At 36.1% G+C, this 20090-nt stretch overlaps 2 protein-coding genes across 3 annotated transcripts in view; one reads left to right on the top strand and one right to left on the bottom strand.

Moving 5' to 3' along the window:
- The window catches only part of LOC145296844 (solute carrier family 71 member 1-like), a 243893-nt gene extending 234525 nt beyond the window's left edge, over window positions 1-9368 (bottom strand). For both annotated transcript variants that reach the window (XM_080142967.1, XM_080142966.1), the window contains exon 1: window positions 9185-9368. In XM_080142967.1, the coding sequence (XP_079999093.1) occupies window positions 9185-9268 (84 nt within the window). In that variant the 5' untranslated portion in view covers window positions 9269-9368. The remainder of the gene's footprint in view (window positions 1-9184) is intronic.
- A 196-nt stretch (window positions 9369-9564) lies between these two features.
- On the top strand, window positions 9565-19261 carry LOC145296843 (neurobeachin-like). The gene has a single exon (XM_080142965.1). The coding sequence runs from the start codon at window positions 9890-9892 to the stop codon at window positions 19121-19123; it is 9234 nt and encodes a 3077-aa protein (XP_079999091.1). The 5' UTR covers window positions 9565-9889; the 3' UTR covers window positions 19124-19261.
- The last annotated feature ends 829 nt before the right edge of the window (window positions 19262-20090 follow it).

Here is a 20090-nt window from a genome sequence, read left to right on the forward strand (position 1 = left end):
AATGTTTTTGCAGATATTCAAATTATAAGAATTCCATTTGACTGAGTGAATAAGCTATTTTTGCAGGTCAATACAAAGATGCCCATGAACTTAACGCTATTATTCAATGTAAAATTCCAAGTGAGGTAGTCAAATACAAATCCATCGACACTGTTGTGAAAGCAGATAAAGTGGTTAATTATCCAACAGCTATATTTGCCAGGGATGCCACCGCATGTATTGCAACTGAAATTTGGTGTACTAATTATCATGTTGTGAAATATAAACCAATCCAAGCTTTGCAATGGCACATAGCTTGCAGTAAAAAAAAAATTAACAAACAATATCATAGAAACAACAATCTTAACAGGACCTTTCACAGATGAATATATCTTCATTCCATGCATTCCTATGATTCCACCGGATACATCATTACACTTTAGGAAATTGAACTTTCCAATTTTATTGTCATTTGCAATAACCATCAACAAAGCACAGGGAACAATCTTTACAATTGTGGGCCTTACAGTTACACACTGACTGTTTTTTCACATGGACAATTTATATTACGTATTCAAGAGTCACCAAACCGGAAAATCTCTATATCAGCTAAGAAAATGGAACAACAAAAACTGTGTACCCATGCAAAATGGAAAATTAAACCTATAAGAAACAGGCTTTTTCTCATTTTGGAACTTTTTCCATTGTGCTAATTTGAACCACAGCAACGCGTGGCAGGGTACAGCTAGTATATATATATATATATATACTAGCAGTTCAGCCCGGCTTTGCTTGAGTGCTATATATTGTTCATAACTTGCCCTACATGTGAATACACTTTATGTAAGATTTCAAATGTTTAGACCAAAATTTGAGTAATTTCGTAGCGACCGCAGAGGTCACTTTTTTACTTTGACTCCAATTTTGACCCCTCAACATTTATCATTTTGGTCCCAAATATAAATACAAAGTTTTACCCATGTCAAAGTTATCAACATCTAAAATTAAGTCTTTAGACCCAAAATTGGTGGAGGAATTTGATAGAATCTGCAAAGGTCAACTCTCAACTTTGACCTTTTGGCAACCAAATTTTCGTCCCAAAACTGATTAAAATGCTTACCGCATATCTGAATACCCGTTATGTATAAATTTCAAATGTTTAGACCCAAAATTGGCTGAGTAGTTTGCTAGTGCAATGGTAAAATCTTTTGAATTTTGATCCCTTGGCAGCTCAAATTTTCGACCCAAACTGATTAAAAAGCTTGCCCTATCTCTGAATATTCTTTATGAAAAATTTCAAATGTTTAGACCAGAAATTGGCTGAGTAATTTGGTAGAGACCACAGAGATGAAATTTTTTTTTTTTTTTTTTTTTTTTAACTTTGACCCCCTAACATTTATTTTTAGGGGGCTCAAATCAAATTAACAAGTTTGATCCATGTCCAAGTAACCTACATTCAAAATTTCAAGTGTACAGACCCCAAATTAGTGGAGGAGTTTGGTAGAGTTTTCAAAGGTCAAATCGTTGAACTTTGACCCCCTGATAGCCAAATGTCTAGCCGAAAACTGATTCAAAAGATTTTCCCAAATCTCAATTATCCTTATGTCAAATCTCGAGACTCTAGACCAAAAATTGACAGTTATTTGGTAGGGAAATGTACACAGACATTTTCACTTTTATAGACATACATACATACATACATGTATATATATATATATTAGGTTGAGAAAAAAAGTTCTTGCGGAATTTTGGATTTTGAATTCAAGTAAGTTTTGTTATCATACCATTTTAAAGAGCGTTTTTCACTAATTGTTTAAATTACATTTGTTTTAAAACAATTGTCTTTTCAGAACGTTGAATACAAGATGGGAAAAAAGCAAATTTGCACAATTTTCTTATTTCAATTCAAACTAGGCCAAAAAGCTGCTGAAACAGCTCGCAATATTAACAGAATGTTTGGCCCAGGAACCACTACTGAACATATCACAATGGTGGTTCAAGAAATTTCATAGTGGCAATGAGAGTCTTGAAGTGTCCATTGGATGTTGACAATGATCTATTAAGAGGCTTAGTCGAAGCCAATTCAGGCACAACTGTTTGCTTCTGAATTAGATGTAACGTATATAACATTTTCCAACCACTTGAGAAATTGGTTTGTTTTTTTTATGGCATATCAACCTTTTTTCGGGTTATTTAATACCGAATCCACTTGTTTTGGAAATAGTATTTATGTTGCATCCAGTTATTTTGTTGACGGTTTTTATTCTTAAAGCTCTTTGTATCTTCAATCGCTAGTTTGTAGCGTTTGCTTTTGTTGTTGTATAGTAGATTTTATTGTTTTTGTTCCCTGCCCTGCAGAACATGGAGTTTTGCAATGAGAGAAGGAAAAGGGTTACAGTATTAAAGTTTGGTACATTTTAAGTTAGAAAACCATTTAGGAAGTGGGGGGAGATAGAAAGAGAAAAGGAAAATTGGAAGAAGGAAAAGGGGAAAAGGTGGGTTGTTTTTGGTTTTGCAGAACATAATTAAGTTTTGCAAAAAGTAGAAAAACAAAGTATCAATGTAAGGTGCCTTTCGTCTCAGGAAGCCAATATCTTCAGACAGCCTGATATGGTAGCACGAGGAGAGAGATTGGAAAGACAAAAAACTTGATAAATTGATGCCTCACAAATAGAACTTCAACCAAAAGAAACTTTATGAAGTGTCATCTTCCCTTCCTTTATGCAATAAGAACGACCCTTTTTCTTGTGGCTTGCAATGAAAAGTGTTTTTTTATGACAACGGGTGATGCTCAGCTCAGTGGTTAGATGCTGACGAAGCTCCACAACACTTCCCGAAATTGCTGCACCAAAAGAAGGTCATTTTGACTGTTTAATGGTCTGCAACCAGTCTCCTCTATTACAGTTTTCTGAATGCAGGTGAAACCATTATGACAGTGAGGTACTATCAAATGGATGAAATGCATCAGAAACTTCAATACCCAACATTAGTCAACAGAAAAGACCCAATTCTCCTCCACGACAATGCCCAACCACACGTTGCTAAACTGACCCTGCAGAAGTTGAATGAATTAGTCAACAAAACTGCCTCCTGCAATAGTCTCCATAGCTCTCCCCTACTGACTACCACTTTTTCAAGTATCTCAACAACTTTCTGCATGAAAAATGCTTCAAAAAACTCAGCGATATCAAAAACACCTTCAGTGACTTCATTGCCACTAAAACACAAGATTTTTACATTACTGGCATAAATACACTCGTTCTGCAAATTTCATATTGATTAGATAATTACTTGATTTTTGGTAGATTTTCAAATTTCATATTGATATTACTTGATTTTTGGTAGATTTTCAAATTTCATATTGATATTACTTGATTTTTGGTAGATTTTCAAATTTCATATTACTTGATTTTTGGTAGATTTCCAAATTTCATATTGCTTAGATAATTACTTGATTTTTGGTAGATTTTCAAATTTCATATTGATTAGATAATTACTTGATTTTTGGTAGATTTTCAAATTTCATATTGATTAGATAATTACTTGATTTTTGGTAGATTTTCAAATTTCATATTGATTAGATAATTACTTGATTTTTGGTAGATTTTCAAATTTCATATTGATTAGATAATTACTTGATTTTTGGTAGATTTTCAAATTTCATATTGATTAGATAATTACTTGATTTTTGGTAGATTTTCAAATTTCATATTGATATTACTTGATTTTTGGTAGATTTTCAAATTTCATATTGATATTACTTGATTTTTGGTAGATTTTCAAATTTCATATTGATATTACTTGATTTTTGGTAGATTTTCAAATTTCATATTGATATTACTTGATTTTTGGTAGATTTTCAAATTTCATATTGATATTACTTGATTTTTGGTAGATTTTCAAATTTCATATTGATATTACTTGATTTTTGGTAGATTTTCAAATTTCATATTACTTGATTTTTGGTAGATTTTCAAATTTCATATTACTTGATTTTTGGTAGATTTTCAAATTTCATATTGATTAGATAATTACTTGATTTTTGGTAGATTTTCAAATTTAATATTGATTAGATAATTACTTGATTTTTGGTAGATTTTCAAATTTCATATTGATTAGATAATTACTTGATTTTTGGTAGATTTTCAAATTTCATATTGATATTACCTGATTTTTGGTAGATTTTCAAAGAGAGACTCCGTCAAAACAAACCTTATAACCAACCTTCATTTTGGCTGTCACTACCATAATAACTATGCAATATTTTTAAACTAATAGCAGATGTTACACTTGATCAAATTTCATAATCTTTGGATATATTACTATTTTCAAGATGATAATTATGTGATATTGTTTTGGCTTAAAAGGATATATTTAAAAAATTACCACTTTAGTCTAACTGTAAACAAGCACCCTAGTTTATTTTAGAGTTCTTTTAAATGATACAATAACTATAATAAAGTTATGTCATGTAACATATAGAGAGGGAGGAGTAATTCTATGACGAGTTTTCAAGGTACAGAAAAACGGATGTATTTTTGTGGATTTTGCAATTATTTTTTTAGAGTTATTTTAGATGGACCCACTTTACATATTTTATTACAATTATCTATGTGTATTCAGAACACCACATACAACTCACATGTGTCAATGTGCATGGGTGTATTTTGCATAGATGTTTGTTATGTCAATTTCCCTTTGTTTTACCTGCAACTAAAAAAAAACAAACCTTCACTTTTTCCAAATGATTAATAAGACTTTATTCCAAACAAACATTAATGCAATTAATGCACATCTGACACTCTTGATTGTGACAGATTTGCTAAGAAATTCTAATCATTTGTTTGTTTACTAAGAATAACGTCTATTTGTACCAACCCTTTTTCATGAAGACAGCGCTTCTATGCCCAAAAAGGTATTAACTTTGCTAGGGAGCAGGAGGCCTCCCAAACGCAACTTTGACGCTCCTAGTCAAGTCACTGAGCCCAGCAGTTGAAGATTCTCAGCAGCAGCAGTAGTTCAAACAGCCCATTTTAGGGTTACCTTTCCTACACTACTTTCATGCAATCAACAAACTACTTGTATGCAAACCACTACAACTGTCCGCCTTTTTTTTTTGAGACACCCTTCTACAACCAGCAAACTCCGGCTCACTTCTGTGGTTTCTAGTGCCTCCTACAGCCCTCAGCAGCATTCCAGTGCTTGTCAACATCAAACTACCCATTCCAGAGCCTGTCAGTGTCCGGCTACTGACATCCAGCAGCCCTGCTCCAGTATCCACTGTCATCTAGTTACCTCCTCCAGTACCTACTAACGTGCAGCAGCACTGTTTTAGTACCCACTGTCATCTGGTTATCTACTCTATTGACGTCAAACTGCTCCATTCCAGAGGCTGGTCTTGTCTTAAACTGACTATGATCTCCAAACCTTTTGAATTTGCCACTAGCATTTATTTTTGTGGTAAATAAAAGACGAGCTGTTGTTTTTAAACGAATTTCAGTGTCTGTCATTCTTCTTTCGTCTCCGTCTACCTTATAGTTGTACCGTCAATAGGCGTGCCTCCAAACCTACTGTAACAAATAAGGCAATTTGGAATCTTAATTTATTAGTCTAAGAGAGGTAAATCTAGTTTACTAAAGTAGTTAAAAAAATTTTTTTTTTCTTTTACAATTACTCGAAAGGTTTAAGAAAAAAATTACAATATCGTCGCATTTTACAATTTTTTGTGTTATTAATGTTATAAAACTGTTACATTAAATAAATTAGTTGAAAAAAAAAAAATCGTTTTCCTTACAATTCTTAATAAAACAGATTTATATCCCTTAAACAAAAAAAAAAATAAGAAGTGTTGAAAAATTTCACATTTTGCTTATTTTCATCAGGAAGTCCGGTTTGGTAATCGGAACATTTTCACATCGAGGTTAGGTTTTCACCTGACACCGGTAAGATCGCACGTAGGGTCGCCTATGCTTCTGAATCGCCAAAATTTCAACAATAAATTAATTAATCTACTCCGGGGCCATTTTAATGTATGGATATTTAATAATATATTTCCAAGTTTTAATCTACTTCCGTTTGTTTGGTTTTAAAATGAAATAATATACTTTATAAAACGTTATTCTAATGTCTGTTTAAACAGATCGTTATCTTCATCTTGCAATGAAAAAAAAACATTTTTGAATATATATATATATATATATATATATATATATATATATATATGCTAAAGCTAATACTAAATTAATATTTTCTACTCGGAAAAAAAATCAAAATCAAAATAATGTTGATTAAGCAGAAGGGAGATTACTTTCAAGGAAAAATGCCTGTGTGAAACCATGTGACCACAAAGAAATCTATTCCAAAAAAGAAAATTAAATTGATTTGTTTTTTTACCGATTTTAAAACGAATGGCAATTTTAAACATTCGAACACATAATAATTATTTAATTTTTGACGGATGCTTAAGAAATTGACTCCCCCCCCCTTCCTTTAAATTCCACAATTGACATTTTGGTGCTAATGCAGAGAGTGATCCGCGCTACCTTTTAAATCGTATTCCCAAGTTTTATGATATGTTTTTTTTTATTCAATTGTAAGGTTAAAGTACAGAATAGATACAAAACACCTTCTCCACGTTAAGAATGGCTTTTTAAATAATAACGTTATTATTTCAGCACGGATCACTCTCTGCAGGAGTGCAGGACTAGGAGTACCGACATTTTTTTCTTTTTTCACGTTAATCTCATCGATTACAAACTTAATTTTCAGATTTAAAAAAAAAAAAATTGAAGAAAAATATTTTTATAACTTATCTGGGATCAGTTTTCAATTTTCTACTAAATTGAACACGTACTTCGTGATCATCGCAGAGAAAAATAATGCGACTCTTACGCATTACTTAAAGACTGGGATCACTTTTCAATTATAACGTTCTATTAAATTGATACCCCACTTTGCAATCAATCAGCACAACTCTCCTTATTAAGGTGTCTAGTGTTCGCTGTAGTGTAAAATGAAGTTGGGCGCTGTTACAGAATTGGGACGAGATTTTGTAGTCGATAAATGGAGTTTTCAGATTTAAAAAAAAGGGGGGGGTAAACTGATTTTTTTTTTTTTTTTTTGGTTTTTGTTAATTCTAACAAATTACACTGCAAATTATGCAGTCGAAAGTACCTGAATATTACTGAATTATTAAACAAAACTTTAATCGTGTTAGCAGGTGAAAAATCTTGTTTAAATCAAAACGGAAAATTACCTCCCTTTTGAACTGTCTTCCGATCGTTTTTATCAAATTCTGTTTTTTTTTTTTCTTTAATAATTTTCTACCTTATCGATTTTCGTAATTTTTGGATATAATCATCTAAAAATACGCCTGAAATTGTAATACATAAAATTTAAAATCGAAAAGAAATTATAAGTAATTTAAACAGAAATAATTTATCAAAAAAGAAGGATATCAATTTAATAAAACGTTATAATTGAAAAGTGATCTGGGACCCCCCCCCCACGTCATTAATTAAACTTTTTTTTTTTAAATTTTCCTGCTAATATAAAAGTTAAGTCTGTTATCGACGATAATTCGCAGAAAAAATAAAAAAATAAATAAGAAAACGTGAATAGGAATTAATTTTAAGGGAAAGCTCGTCCAGGTCCGAAGCAGGAAAGCTCGTTCAGATCCGCCCTGCTATTTAATTGAAGTTCGTTTTTTTTTTTTTGTTTTTTTTTTCCCCCCCCCTGAATCACTGTCTATTACAAAACAAAACCCATCTTTATATAGAGTAACGTGTGCTGAAATAACGTTTAGAAACCCATTTTTAACATGGGGAAGGTGTTTTGGAACAATTCGGTACTTTCATCTAACAATTTAATAAACAAAAATATTTGAAAAAATTGAGAACTCACGCCGAAATAACGTTATTATTTAGAACCCTATTCACATAATTTAATAATAAAAAAAGATCGGAAAAACTCGAATTTAACTTGGAAATACTATAAAAATATTTAAGGCACGGTAACTTCTAAGCATAAGTAGCAAAAATTGAATTTGAACATGGTCCGTATTCTGCAAAAGTGTCTTATATAGTTGTGTACGTTTTCAGCGTCCCAAACTCTCTTCAGAAGACGTTAATCTGTAAAATTCTTCGATTTGTTGGTTTATATCATTTGAAAATGTAAGAAAGTTTAATATTGTTTCAAGAGATTTAGTATTTTTTATCTATATCAGTTTTAAATTTGCATTCACTATATCGGTTACTAAACTTTGTATATTTGTTTTTTTATTGAAGATTTTATTAAAGTTAGCAAAAACAAAATACAAAATCCTAATTTTTAAAATAAAAATCCATTTTAAATTATTCATGAATATCTTTGTTGCATCTTAAAATGCAAATTTAAAAGTACAAATTGAATGTCTTTTGGAAAAATGGGAGTTTAAAATGTACAATTTCTTTTCTTGAAATAATCACGCAGTCACGCACACGCACACATCGTTTGCTTTGGGTTTGGTTTTGTTTTTATATATACTTGTATAAACTGAAGTCGGTATTACTCAATAAATAATTTTATGGTACTCATGCATTTATTGACCGTGCTGAAATAATAACGTTATTATTTAAAAAGCCATTCTTAACATGGGAGGGGAGGATGTTTTGTACCTATTCTGTACTTTAACCTTATGAATAAAAAAAACATAAAACTTTAATTAAACTTCGAAATACGATTTTTAAAAAATAGCGCGGATCAGTAAGTGTATTAGCATTAATTTTATTAATAAAAAATTTCTAATGCTTGCGCTGAAACCGATCCTAAAACACAAAACGCTTAAATTTACAAAAAAAAAATAGTTTTAAATATTTTCATAAATTATACTAGAAACTCCCTACAAACTTAGAAAAATCAAGTAAAATTTAACATCTGTAAAAATAATAACCCAAATGAATTTAATTAAAATTACACAACGAATAAAATGCCTCAGAAATTGTCCAGATGTGAAAATAAAATAAACAATAAAAAGTGATGGACTTGAAGTCAGGGTTCAAATCATAATATTAAATACGTTACAAAGTGATCCCCAACTTTTCATCCTTATTTTAAACAGTACTAAAAAGCTAGCTTTTTTTTTTTTTGTTGTTGTTGTTTTGTTTTATTTTACTGGGCGCGTTCATATTTTTATTTACATAATATTTAAATTGTTACTTTATTTTACCTTATCGTTGTCTTTTACAACGTTCTTCCTGCCCCAGTTGACATTACTAGTCACCCTCTTCTTTTTCTTGCCGGACATAACCATCTGTCAGCTTACATACTCTCCCGACATATCCGTGGTGATAGAGAAATAGAATGCAGGTGTCTACAGACGACTGCCGACATATTATTGACGTCAAAGGTGAAGATAGCACCGCACTAAATACAAAGGTTACCGATGATTTTTTTTTTTTCTTTTATATTAAAAACTTATTCTTAAAACAAATAGAATGAATATTTAAGATTAAATTATAACATGTTAATATAAGTATTTTTAATCTAAAAGAAAATGAACAAAAAGTGAATTATTATTATTGGTTGAAGTAGCCACTTGTCGACTTTTACTGCGGAGTGATTTTGTGTACAGGTGCTCTCGCTGTTAAACTCAAAAAATGGCCCGCATCACTTTTTGATGCCAAAGGTGGGTGAGAACGTTTTTGTTTCTCAAAAAAAAATTTGCATTTTATATTAATTTAATTATTTATTTATTGGCCAAGTTACTTAAGAACTTGAAAGGCAGTTTCACAGTAAAATAATGAGTTGATTGCGTAACGTACTTGTGGTGGGTTCGGGATTGTTGGTAACGTCGAGGATTTTAGTAAAAAAATCTAATCGAACTCAAATTTGTTATTTGTTTTGATTTCGAAGTGAAGAAACTATTTTTGAAATGGCCGAAGTCGCCGACAAAGGTGGGGGAGATGCACAGATACATGTGGATGGAATATTAAAGTCTGCTGAGAAGGACGAGGTGAAGTTTACCTTGCTAGTCGGTCTGATCAAAGCTGACCAGGTGTCAAATAAAGATGTCGTCAATACCGTTTTGCACCTGCTCGTCGGGGGAGAGTTTGAAATTGGAACCAACTTCATTATCCAAGAAGCTGAGAACATTCCCCGCATGCTGAAAGTGCTCAGCGTTTGCCCGTCGACTCTCCAAGCTGAGATTTGGAGTGTTTTCACTGCCATGTTGAAGAAAAGTTGTCTGAACTTAAATGCGAGCACCGAAGTCGGCCTAATTGAATCCGTGTTACGGATGTTGGAAGATGCGGACGATGTCGTTGCTGATCTCTTAGTGGAAATGCTGGGGGTGTTGGCCAGTTACAGTATCACCGTAAAGGAGCTACGAATGCTTTTTGCCCTGTTGAAAGCAAAGAACGGCGAGTGGCCGAGGAACTCTGTTAAGCTGCTATCAGTACTGAGACAAATGCCACAGAGACATGGCCCTGATGAATTTTTCAGTTTTCCTGGAAAGAAGGGCTCCTTTATTTCTCTACCCCCTATCCGTACATGGCCATATCAGAACGGCTGGGCTTTTTCTTGTTGGATCCGGCTAGATCCTCTCACAGGAGTTGCAGTGGAAAAAGAAAAGCCGTACCTGTATTGTTTCCGTACAAGCAAAGGAGTTGGCTACTCGGCACATTTTTTGGGCAGCTCGCTGGTGATCACGTCAATGAAAGTCAAAGGAAAAGGATTCCAACATTGTGTGAAATATGAATTTTTACCAAGGAAGTGCTACATGGTGACCATATGTCACATCTACTATCGATGGAGCCGGTCAGAATTGCGGTGCTATGTTGATGGTGAACTAGTGTCGCTAACCGACATGTCCTGGCTAGTGAGTACCAGCGATCCGTTTGACAAATGTTACTTGGGAGCCAGTTCAGATGGAGATCCAGACACTATGTTTCGAGGACAAATGTCTGCAGTCTATTTATTCAGCGAGTATCTCACAGCAAACCAAGTTTCTGCTATTTACAAACTTGGACCAGGTTACAAAAGCCAATTTCGGTTCGACAATGAAAATTCAACTCTCCTTTCAGAAAATACGAGGAGAGTATTATACGAAGGCCGTTTGACCTCTACCATGGTGTTCATGTACAACCCCATAGCCTGTGATAGTCAACTGTGCTTAGAGTCTTCACCCAAGTGTAATACCTCCTACTTTGTCCATTCTCCCCATGCCTTAATGCTTAATGATGTAAAAGCCGTCATTACATGTTCATTACTCAGTACACTTCACTCGTTGGGAGGAATAGAGGTGTTGTTTCCACTGTTTGGACAACTAGATATGCCAGTTAACAAAGGACCAAATGAAAAATCCACTGTAAACCACAGCATATGCGCAAATTTAATGAGTCTGTTGTGTGACCTTTTAGAGAGTTCTTCTGCGATTCAGGAGGAACTGCTGCAGAAAAAAGGATTCCTCGTCATCAGTTACTTATTAGAAAAATCCTCCAGAGAACATATAACAATAGAAGTCTTGAACAGTTTCTTAAAACTCACTCAGTATTTGGTAAAGTTACAGTCGGGTGGAACATTACTGAAACATCTCTTTGATCACATTCTCTTCAATCCGGGCGTCTGGATCTACGCCTCTGTGGAGGTACAAACTAGGCTCTACTGTTACCTTGCTACTGATTTTATCAACGATGCTCAGATTTATAGCAACATCCGAAGGGTGAGTGCTGTTCTACAAACAATGCACACCCTCAAGTATTATTATTGGGTTATCAATCCAAAGGACAGAAGCGGGCTTACTCCAAAAGGTGTTGATGGTCCGAGGCCTGACAGAGATGAAATTGTCAGATTGAGGTCCTATATGTTGCTCTACGTAGCAGAACTGATTCGGAAAGGACATGGTATTCTCGAAGATGAGTTGCAGAGCATCTTAAATTACCTGACAACATTGCATGAAGATGACAATTTGATGGACGTCTTGATGCTGCTTGTTACCCTCATGTCCCAGCACCCATCGTCAATGGTGCCATCGTTTGATAAGAAAAATGGAATTCGTACTGTCTTCAAACTTCTTGCGTCACCAAGTGAACCACTCCGTATTCAAGCACTTAAATTGCTTGGTTTTTTCCTGATGCGAAGCACACATAAGAGAAAATTTGAAGCAATGAATCCGCAAAACCTTTTTTCACTGATTGGTGAAAGACTGATGCTGAATATGCAGTCAATCACCATAGGAACTTATAATGTCCTTTTTGAGATCCTGACCGAAAGACTCACCTTGGAATATTGTTGGGAAAAACATTCTGAGCCAGAATCCTACTTCAAGCTTGAGAATCCAGCGATTTTAAAAGTTGTAGCCACAATGATTAATCAGTCCAAGTCGAGTGTTGAATTAATGGAGGTGAAGAAGATGTTTCTCTCTGATCTGACCATCATGTGTAACAACAACAAAGAAAATAGACGCACCCTCTTACAAATGTCTGTGTGGCAGGAATGGCTTTTCAACATGGCATACATCTACCCGCAAAACGTGGATGAGCAAAAGATTACCGACATGGTCATGTCCCTTTTCCGTATGCTACTTCATCATGCAATCAAGTTTGAATACGGGGGTTGGAGAGTGTGGGTCGACACACTTGCTATCCTGCATTCAAAAGTAGCATATGAAGATTTCCGTATCCACATGTCAAATATGTATGAACAATATGAGAGACAAAGAGTTGATAATCTTTCTGACCCTGAAGAGAGAGAACAGCATCCAATCAGTACCATATCAGGCATTTCTGATGTAACAATTCAAGACTCGGACTCCATACCACAAAATTCAGTCAAAATATCTGAAATTCCTGGTGAAGTACCAGGAGTGAAATCGCTTGAGGATTCAAATATCCAAGATGGAGATGTAAGAAAACCACAAGAAAGTTCCAAAAAACCAGCAAATGAGGATGGGGAAAGATCAAAGGCAAATTTGCAGGAGGAGGAGAAAAAATTGGTTAGGAATCAAGTAGAATCAGAAAAATTGGATAAGGAGAAAGGTGAAGACAGTTTACCTGCTGACAACAAGTTTCTTGTGGATAATTCTTTTGACGAACTAAAGAAAAATAAAGAATCCGACAGCTCATATGAAGGGGAAGATGAAAAAATGAAGGAAATTGACGATGAAGAAGAAAATGGGGAAAAATCTGATAATAAGCCTGAGAAAAAAGATGAGTCAGATGGAATGCCTGCAAAAAGTGAACCACAATTCGAAAAAGACTCAGAGATGAAAAAGGTTGATTCATTGGATAATAAAAATAAGAATGAAGCTGACAATTCTGATGAGGAGAAAGAAGGACAGTTGAATGCCAAGGATGATGGTGAACCAAAGAAAATTGATGGCGAACCCCAAAATACTGAAAAGAAAGCCATAACAATTGATAATAAGGAAGAAGAAGAAAAAAGGCTAGAAAAAGGAAAAGAGAAAGAAAAAGAATCTGAAACAAATGAAGAGAAAGGTTCTGAATCTTCCGATAATAAATACACTGAAGAGAATAAAGTATCTGAAGACAATGACCAGGTTGGTGATGCTCATGATTTTGAAAGTGCAGTTGAAGACAACTCTAATGAGAGTGATCAGGCTGAAGAGTCGGTCTCTAACCCATCTGACCAAGATCAGGACATATCTTCACCAGGACCAAAACAAAAACTCCAACCCGAACCCATAGGTTACTTAACCCAAGATGGAGAAATGATCTTTTTAAATATTGCTGAAGATGGTAAAATGGTTTACCAAACTGATGATGGACGATTGGTTTACCAGCATTTGACCAACGACGGACAAACCATTTACCATACTGGTGAAGCTGAAGCAATCTATGATAAAAATTCCATTGTTAATGATAAAATAGAAGACTATGTTGATGACATAATCATCAATGCTGTTTCTGTAGCCGAAAACCAGATCACTGCAGGATCATCTGACAAGCACTCAGAAAAGAAACAGCACCTAAAAGATCCAAATGAATATCAAAGTAAAACAGAAAAAGAAATACCTCAGAATATGGAACATTCCAAGATCTCCAAATCAAATATTTTGGATCCTGATGTAGCATCCAAAATTGAAATCGATTCATCACATGGAAACTTTGGCGAGACTGTAGATAGCAGTAATGGGGGATACAGATCTTGCTCAGAGCGAGGTAGTTCTTTGAGAAGAGAAAGTCCTGGCAATTCAGGAAGCCGGCACCTTTTCAGCCCTGGACCAAGGGCGCCACCATTTAGAATTCCTGAATTCAGATGGTCATATCTACACCAGAAGTTACTCTCGGATCTTTTGTTCTCGATTGAAACTGACATTCAAGTTTGGAAAAGTCACAGTACATGTGCAGTTGTTGATTTTGTCAATTCGGGTGAAAATCACATTTATGTCGTCAACGTGACGCATATGATTTCACAGTTGGCAGATAACCTGATCATGTCATGTGGAGGACTTTTACCGTTATTGGCAGCTGCCACCTCGCCGAAAGGAGAAATTGACATTTTAGAACCAAATCAGGGACTGAGTATCGAGCAAGCAGTCTCCATTCTACAAAGAATAATGAATATGACTGATATTGTGGTCTTTACAAGCTCAACCAATTTTTCAGAACTGGAGCAAGAAAAGAATATGCCACCCGGTGGAATTCTTCGGCAATGCCTGCGTTTAGTGTGCACTGCTGCTGTGAGAAACTGTTTGGAATGCAAACACAGGTACACCCCCAGGACACCTATCGCAGAACCATCTCCAACCCCACCCCAACAGCGACAGAACTCAAAGCCAACAAATAACGTAGACGCCATCCAATCTCTTATTGGTGGCTCACATCCCTCCCCTAAGAACATAGTTGAGAACTTGGGAGGCCAAACCACCCCGATTAAAGATGCAGAAAAGTTGCTGCAAGATATGGATATCACCCGCTTACGGGCTGTGGTCTACAGAGATGTGGATGAGACGAAACAGGCCCAGTTTCTGGCCCTAGCCATCGTGTACTTCACATCTGTGTTAATGGTCTCCAAGTACCGAGACATTTTGGAACCACCTAGCTCTGCATCTACGCCCACCCTGGCACCTCATAGATCAGGTGTAATCTCTCCTACCTCCAAAGAAGGTAATGAAACTGATGAGGAAGTTATTTCTTTAAAAGATGACAATGAACCAAACGCCAGTGGTGAAAGTATTGACAAGGATGCAGCTAGAGTTTCTGTGGCTGCACATGTACATATGGCTAATAACAAAAAAAAAGTCGGTGAAGAAGCTGCCTTTTTGCAACAACCTGAGATGGAATCAAAAGATGAAATGACAAAGCCTGAGGAGGCCAGTGTTCTAAAGGAAGATAAACAGCTTGGAGAAAAGAGTGAAATAGTGAAGACCAGTGGCTATGATAAAACAGTTGATGGTACTTCTCCATCAACTTCCACCGAAGACAAGCTGCCTGCGACAGCCTCAGAGAAATCTCCAACAAAAGAGTTGACCACAACTACGGAATCAGTTGACAATTCCATGCAAGAAAGAAATGATAACAGTAGCAGTAATAAGGAAGAAATTTCTACAGGAAACTCTCAGAAAGATTTGATATTGACTACTAATGATTCTACGCTAACATCTACTACGGCCACAGCTACCCCTGAAAATACACCCGCTGTGAAACCAGTTTCAGGCAATCAGACTGAGACCAAAGTTGAGACTGATACTAAACCTGCGAACGCTTGTGTCACAACCGCTCAAAAAGACAATGAACCAATATCTCCCCCAATGGAAGTTGATGCTGAGAAGACAGTATTGGCTGAGGGTGAAACTAGAGAAGAAACTAGAGAAGAAGGAATATCATCAATTCGGATTGATGATCAAGCAGAGGGAAGGCCTACTGATTCAGGCACTAAGCCACCAGAAAAGCTGGAATTAACCACAAAGATTCCAACCTCGTTTGATAATTTGCCTTTACCCAATGAAGGAAGTTCGCTGACCAAACGCTTGGAGAGGGCGCTTGGGTCAGCTGCACCACTTCTGAGAGAGATCTTTGTCGATTTTGCTCCTTTCCTATCCAAAACATTAATAGGATCTCATGGTCAAGAATTGCTCGTTGGGGGTCTTGTCACGTTGAAACAGAGTTCATCTGTGGTTGAACTTGTGATGCTACTCTGTTCGCAAGAATGGCAGAACTCTCTGCAGAAACATGCCGGTTTGGCCTTCATCGAGCTTGTCAACGAAGGAAGGCTTCTGGCGCATGCAACGAGAGACCACATTGTACGAGTGGCCAATGAAGCAGAGTTTATATTGACTCGAATGAGGGCAGAAGATGTTCAGAAACATGCAGAGTTTGAATCTCTGTGTGCTCAGACTGTCGTTGAACGCAAAGACGAGGAAAAATTGTGCGACCACCTGATAACATCTGCTAAAAGGAGAGATCATTCAATTGCTTCTGTACTCAGGGAAAAGATTGTTAACATTTTAACCAACAAACATGGAGCTTGGGGTCAGTTCCCGCATGACGCTTGTGAATTTTGGAAACTGGACTCGTGGGAGGATGACTTCCGCCGGAGGCGCCGCTTTGTCAAGAATCCACATGGATCTACTCATCCGGAAGCAACCTTGGAAGCCTCTGTGGAATCCGGTTCTAATGAGAATGCTATCAACCAGGCTCGTGAGACTTTTCATGCACACCTGGCCCATGCGAAGAAAGGTCAACAACAGCAGCAACCTGACTTCACAGACGAAGAATTACTGATGGAGGAGAGAGACTTTGAACAAGAATTTTCTGGACCTGTTGCCCTGTCAACCTCATGCAAGCTCATTTCTATGGGGCTTGCAATCACCGGCATCATGTCTATCACCAAGACTGACCTCTACTTTGAAATGGATGAGGATGATAAAGATAACAAGAAACTTTCACCAGAAGTGCTTGCCTACATGGACCACCTTCATGGGAAGTGGCACTTTTCAGAAATCAGAGCCGTATTCTCACGCAGGTATTTGCTTCAGAACGTGGCCATAGAAATGTTCACTGCCAACCGAACAGCAGTCATGTTTGCTTTTCCCGACCATCTCACACTGAAGAAAGTGGTCAACGCTCTACCCCGAGTTGGCATCGGTATCCGATATGGCCTGAATCAGGCAAGACGAATGTCTCTTGCATCTGGAAAGCAACTGTTTAAACTATCAAACATGACACAAAAATGGCAGCGTAGAGAAATCTCGAATTATGATTATCTTGTCTACTTAAACACTGTCGCAGGACGATCATTCAATGATTTGAACCAGTACCCCATATTTCCGTGGGTTATCGTGAATTATGAATCTGAAGAGTTAGACTTGAGTCAACCAAATAATTTCCGTGACCTTTCGAAACCAATTGGTGCTCTGAATCCTGCACGAAAGAAGTTCTTTGATGAACGCTATGCCAGTTGGGAACACGAACAGATTCCTCCTTTTCATTATGGCACTCATTATTCTACGGCTGCTTTCACGCTCAATTGGCTTATCCGTGTGGAGCCTTTCACCACGTTGTTTTTAAACATGCAAGGGGGCAAATTTGATCATGCCAACAGAACTTTCTTCTCTATAAACCAGGCATGGAAGAATTGCCAGACAGACACGTCTGATGTCAAAGAGCTAATCCCCGAATTTTATTACCTACCAGAGATATTAGTAAATCAAAATCGCTTCAATTTTGGCTATCAAGACGGAGACGTCAAAGTCGATGATGTTTTGCTGCCACCTTGGGCAAAAACTCCGGACGATTTTGTGCGCATAAATCGAATGGCTTTGGAATCGGAATTTGTTTCGTGCCAATTGCACCATTGGATCGACTTGATTTTTGGATACAAACAGAAAGGACCAGAAGCAATCCGATCAACAAACGTTTTTTACTACTTAACTTACGAAGGTAGTGTCAACCTGGAATCAATGACTGACCCTATCATGAAAGAGGCAATTGAGAACCAAATCCGCAGTTTTGGCCAAACACCAACTCAACTCCTCACTGAGCCGCATCCTCCACGAAGTTCCTTGATGCACCTTACACCAATGATGTTTAGTAGTGTGCAGGATGATCTATGCATGCTGATGAAGTTTTTGTCAAATTCTCCAATTACGCATGTTGCAGGCAACACCCACCCTATGGTACCTACCCCCGCTGTAATCACAATCACATGCAATCACAATTTTGCAGTTAATAAATGGAACCCTAATTACCAGCAGCAAGGAACGACACCTAGCAGCTTCTCATCAGACAAGCATGACAAGGAAGCTGAACTTCCAGTCTTAATGGATCAGTTATTTACGCAAAACAATAACCTTCACAAAAGATCATTGGGGGATAATTTTGATCAACGCTTGAAGGTGACTCATTCCAGCTTTGTAACGACGGCCGACAACAAGTTTATTTTTGCATGCGGATTCTGGGACAAGAGTTTCCGACTTTTTTCTGCTGATTCTGCGAAAATCCTCCAAGTTATCTATGGCCATTTTGACATTGTCACCTGCATCACAAAATCCGAAAGCAATACAAACCATGACTGTTATATTGTCACTGGTTCCAAGGATTGTACAGTCATGGTATGGCAATTTAATTCCCGTACCCAAGCTATTGTTGGGGACATTGGAACTGCCGAGAAACCCACACCAAAAGCCACCCTCACTGGACATCAAACTGAAGTCATCTGTTTGGCGGTCTTTTCCGAACTTGGATTAGTTGTCAGCGGCTCCAAAAATGGTCCATGTCTTGTTCACACATTGACTGGTGATCTACTGAGATCTCTAGACCCACCTAAGGATTGCTTTTCTCCTGAACTAATTACCATGTCGAAAGAAGGGTTCATCCTGGTCAAGTTTGATCAAGGCAACATCTGCAACTTCACCATCAATGGACGGCTCCTGTGTCATGTCAAACATAAAGACAGCATCATGGCAATGCTTCTTAGCAACAGTGGAGACTATCTCATCACTGGCGGGGACAACGGTGTGGCTGACGTGTGGCGCACTCATGACCTCACTCTTCTCTACTCCTATCCAAAATGTGACGGCAACATTCATTCTTTGTCTCTGTCACATGATGAGAAGCTCTTACTACTTGGACTTGGGACCGGATGTCTTCTTGTGTTCTTTATAGATTTCAACAAGTGGCACTATGAATATCAAGAACGATACTGAATATAAAACATTACCAGTAAAGACAGTGGAGCCTTAATTGCCTGTCGGTCAGTAAGTTATAAAGCTGGTTACATGGGCTTCAATAATGCTTCTTTTTATTTATATATATATATATATATATATATATATATATATATTAAATTTCTCAAACAAATTTGAGAACCCTGTGAAAAATCAGCAAAACGACAAGAAAACTGATTGGAAAGACTCTTTTGTTTGTGTATGTATACATATGTGTACACACGCGCGCACACATATATATAAATTGGACTTATTTGTTCATTATAATTGTTTCCTGATTATTCTCATTTCATGTCATAGTAAACAGTTTAAATAGACAAATGAATCCAACTACATATCATTATTATTATAAATAGCTATGCTTTTTATTGAAAAAGGGTCATCTAAATTATATACCCAAAATATATATATATAGCGTCTTTACGTATGTACACATATTGTTAGAATATGCTCTAAAATGTGTCCAATTGTGAAAATGAGAGAAGTTTATGATTGGTAAAATTACTAACATATTTGAAAATAAGTTTTATGCCAAAAATGACATGAAATTTTTAATTTTGTACATTTCAAAAAGAAGGAAAAAAATATTCTTACTTCATCATGTATATATATATGATTATATGGTGGAATTAATAATAGAAAAGGAAAAACAAAAATAGTTTATATGTTCAACATTTTGTCTTCATTTCAATCTTAAATTTAGATCACTCATATTGAGAAAGTCAAGTCTTGGAATAAAGATGAAACAGCTATAAACAATTTTCAGTTTTCCCTTTTATATATATATATATATATATATATATATATATATGGTGCTTGAGATATCAATCCTCAGTAACTAAAGTAACTGATATGCAGACTTGTTATTATTTTGTAGAAAGGTAAAGCTAACATTTCAAGTTTAATGAAAACAAATAAGTAGCATATTTGGTGTTTCTTTGTTGTT

The sequence above is a fragment of the Euprymna scolopes genome, chromosome 17, assembly GCF_053919585.1.
Source record: "Euprymna scolopes isolate OS-2025 chromosome 17, ASM5391958v1, whole genome shotgun sequence".
Classification (NCBI taxonomy): Eukaryota; Metazoa; Mollusca; class Cephalopoda; order Sepiida; family Sepiolidae; genus Euprymna; species Euprymna scolopes.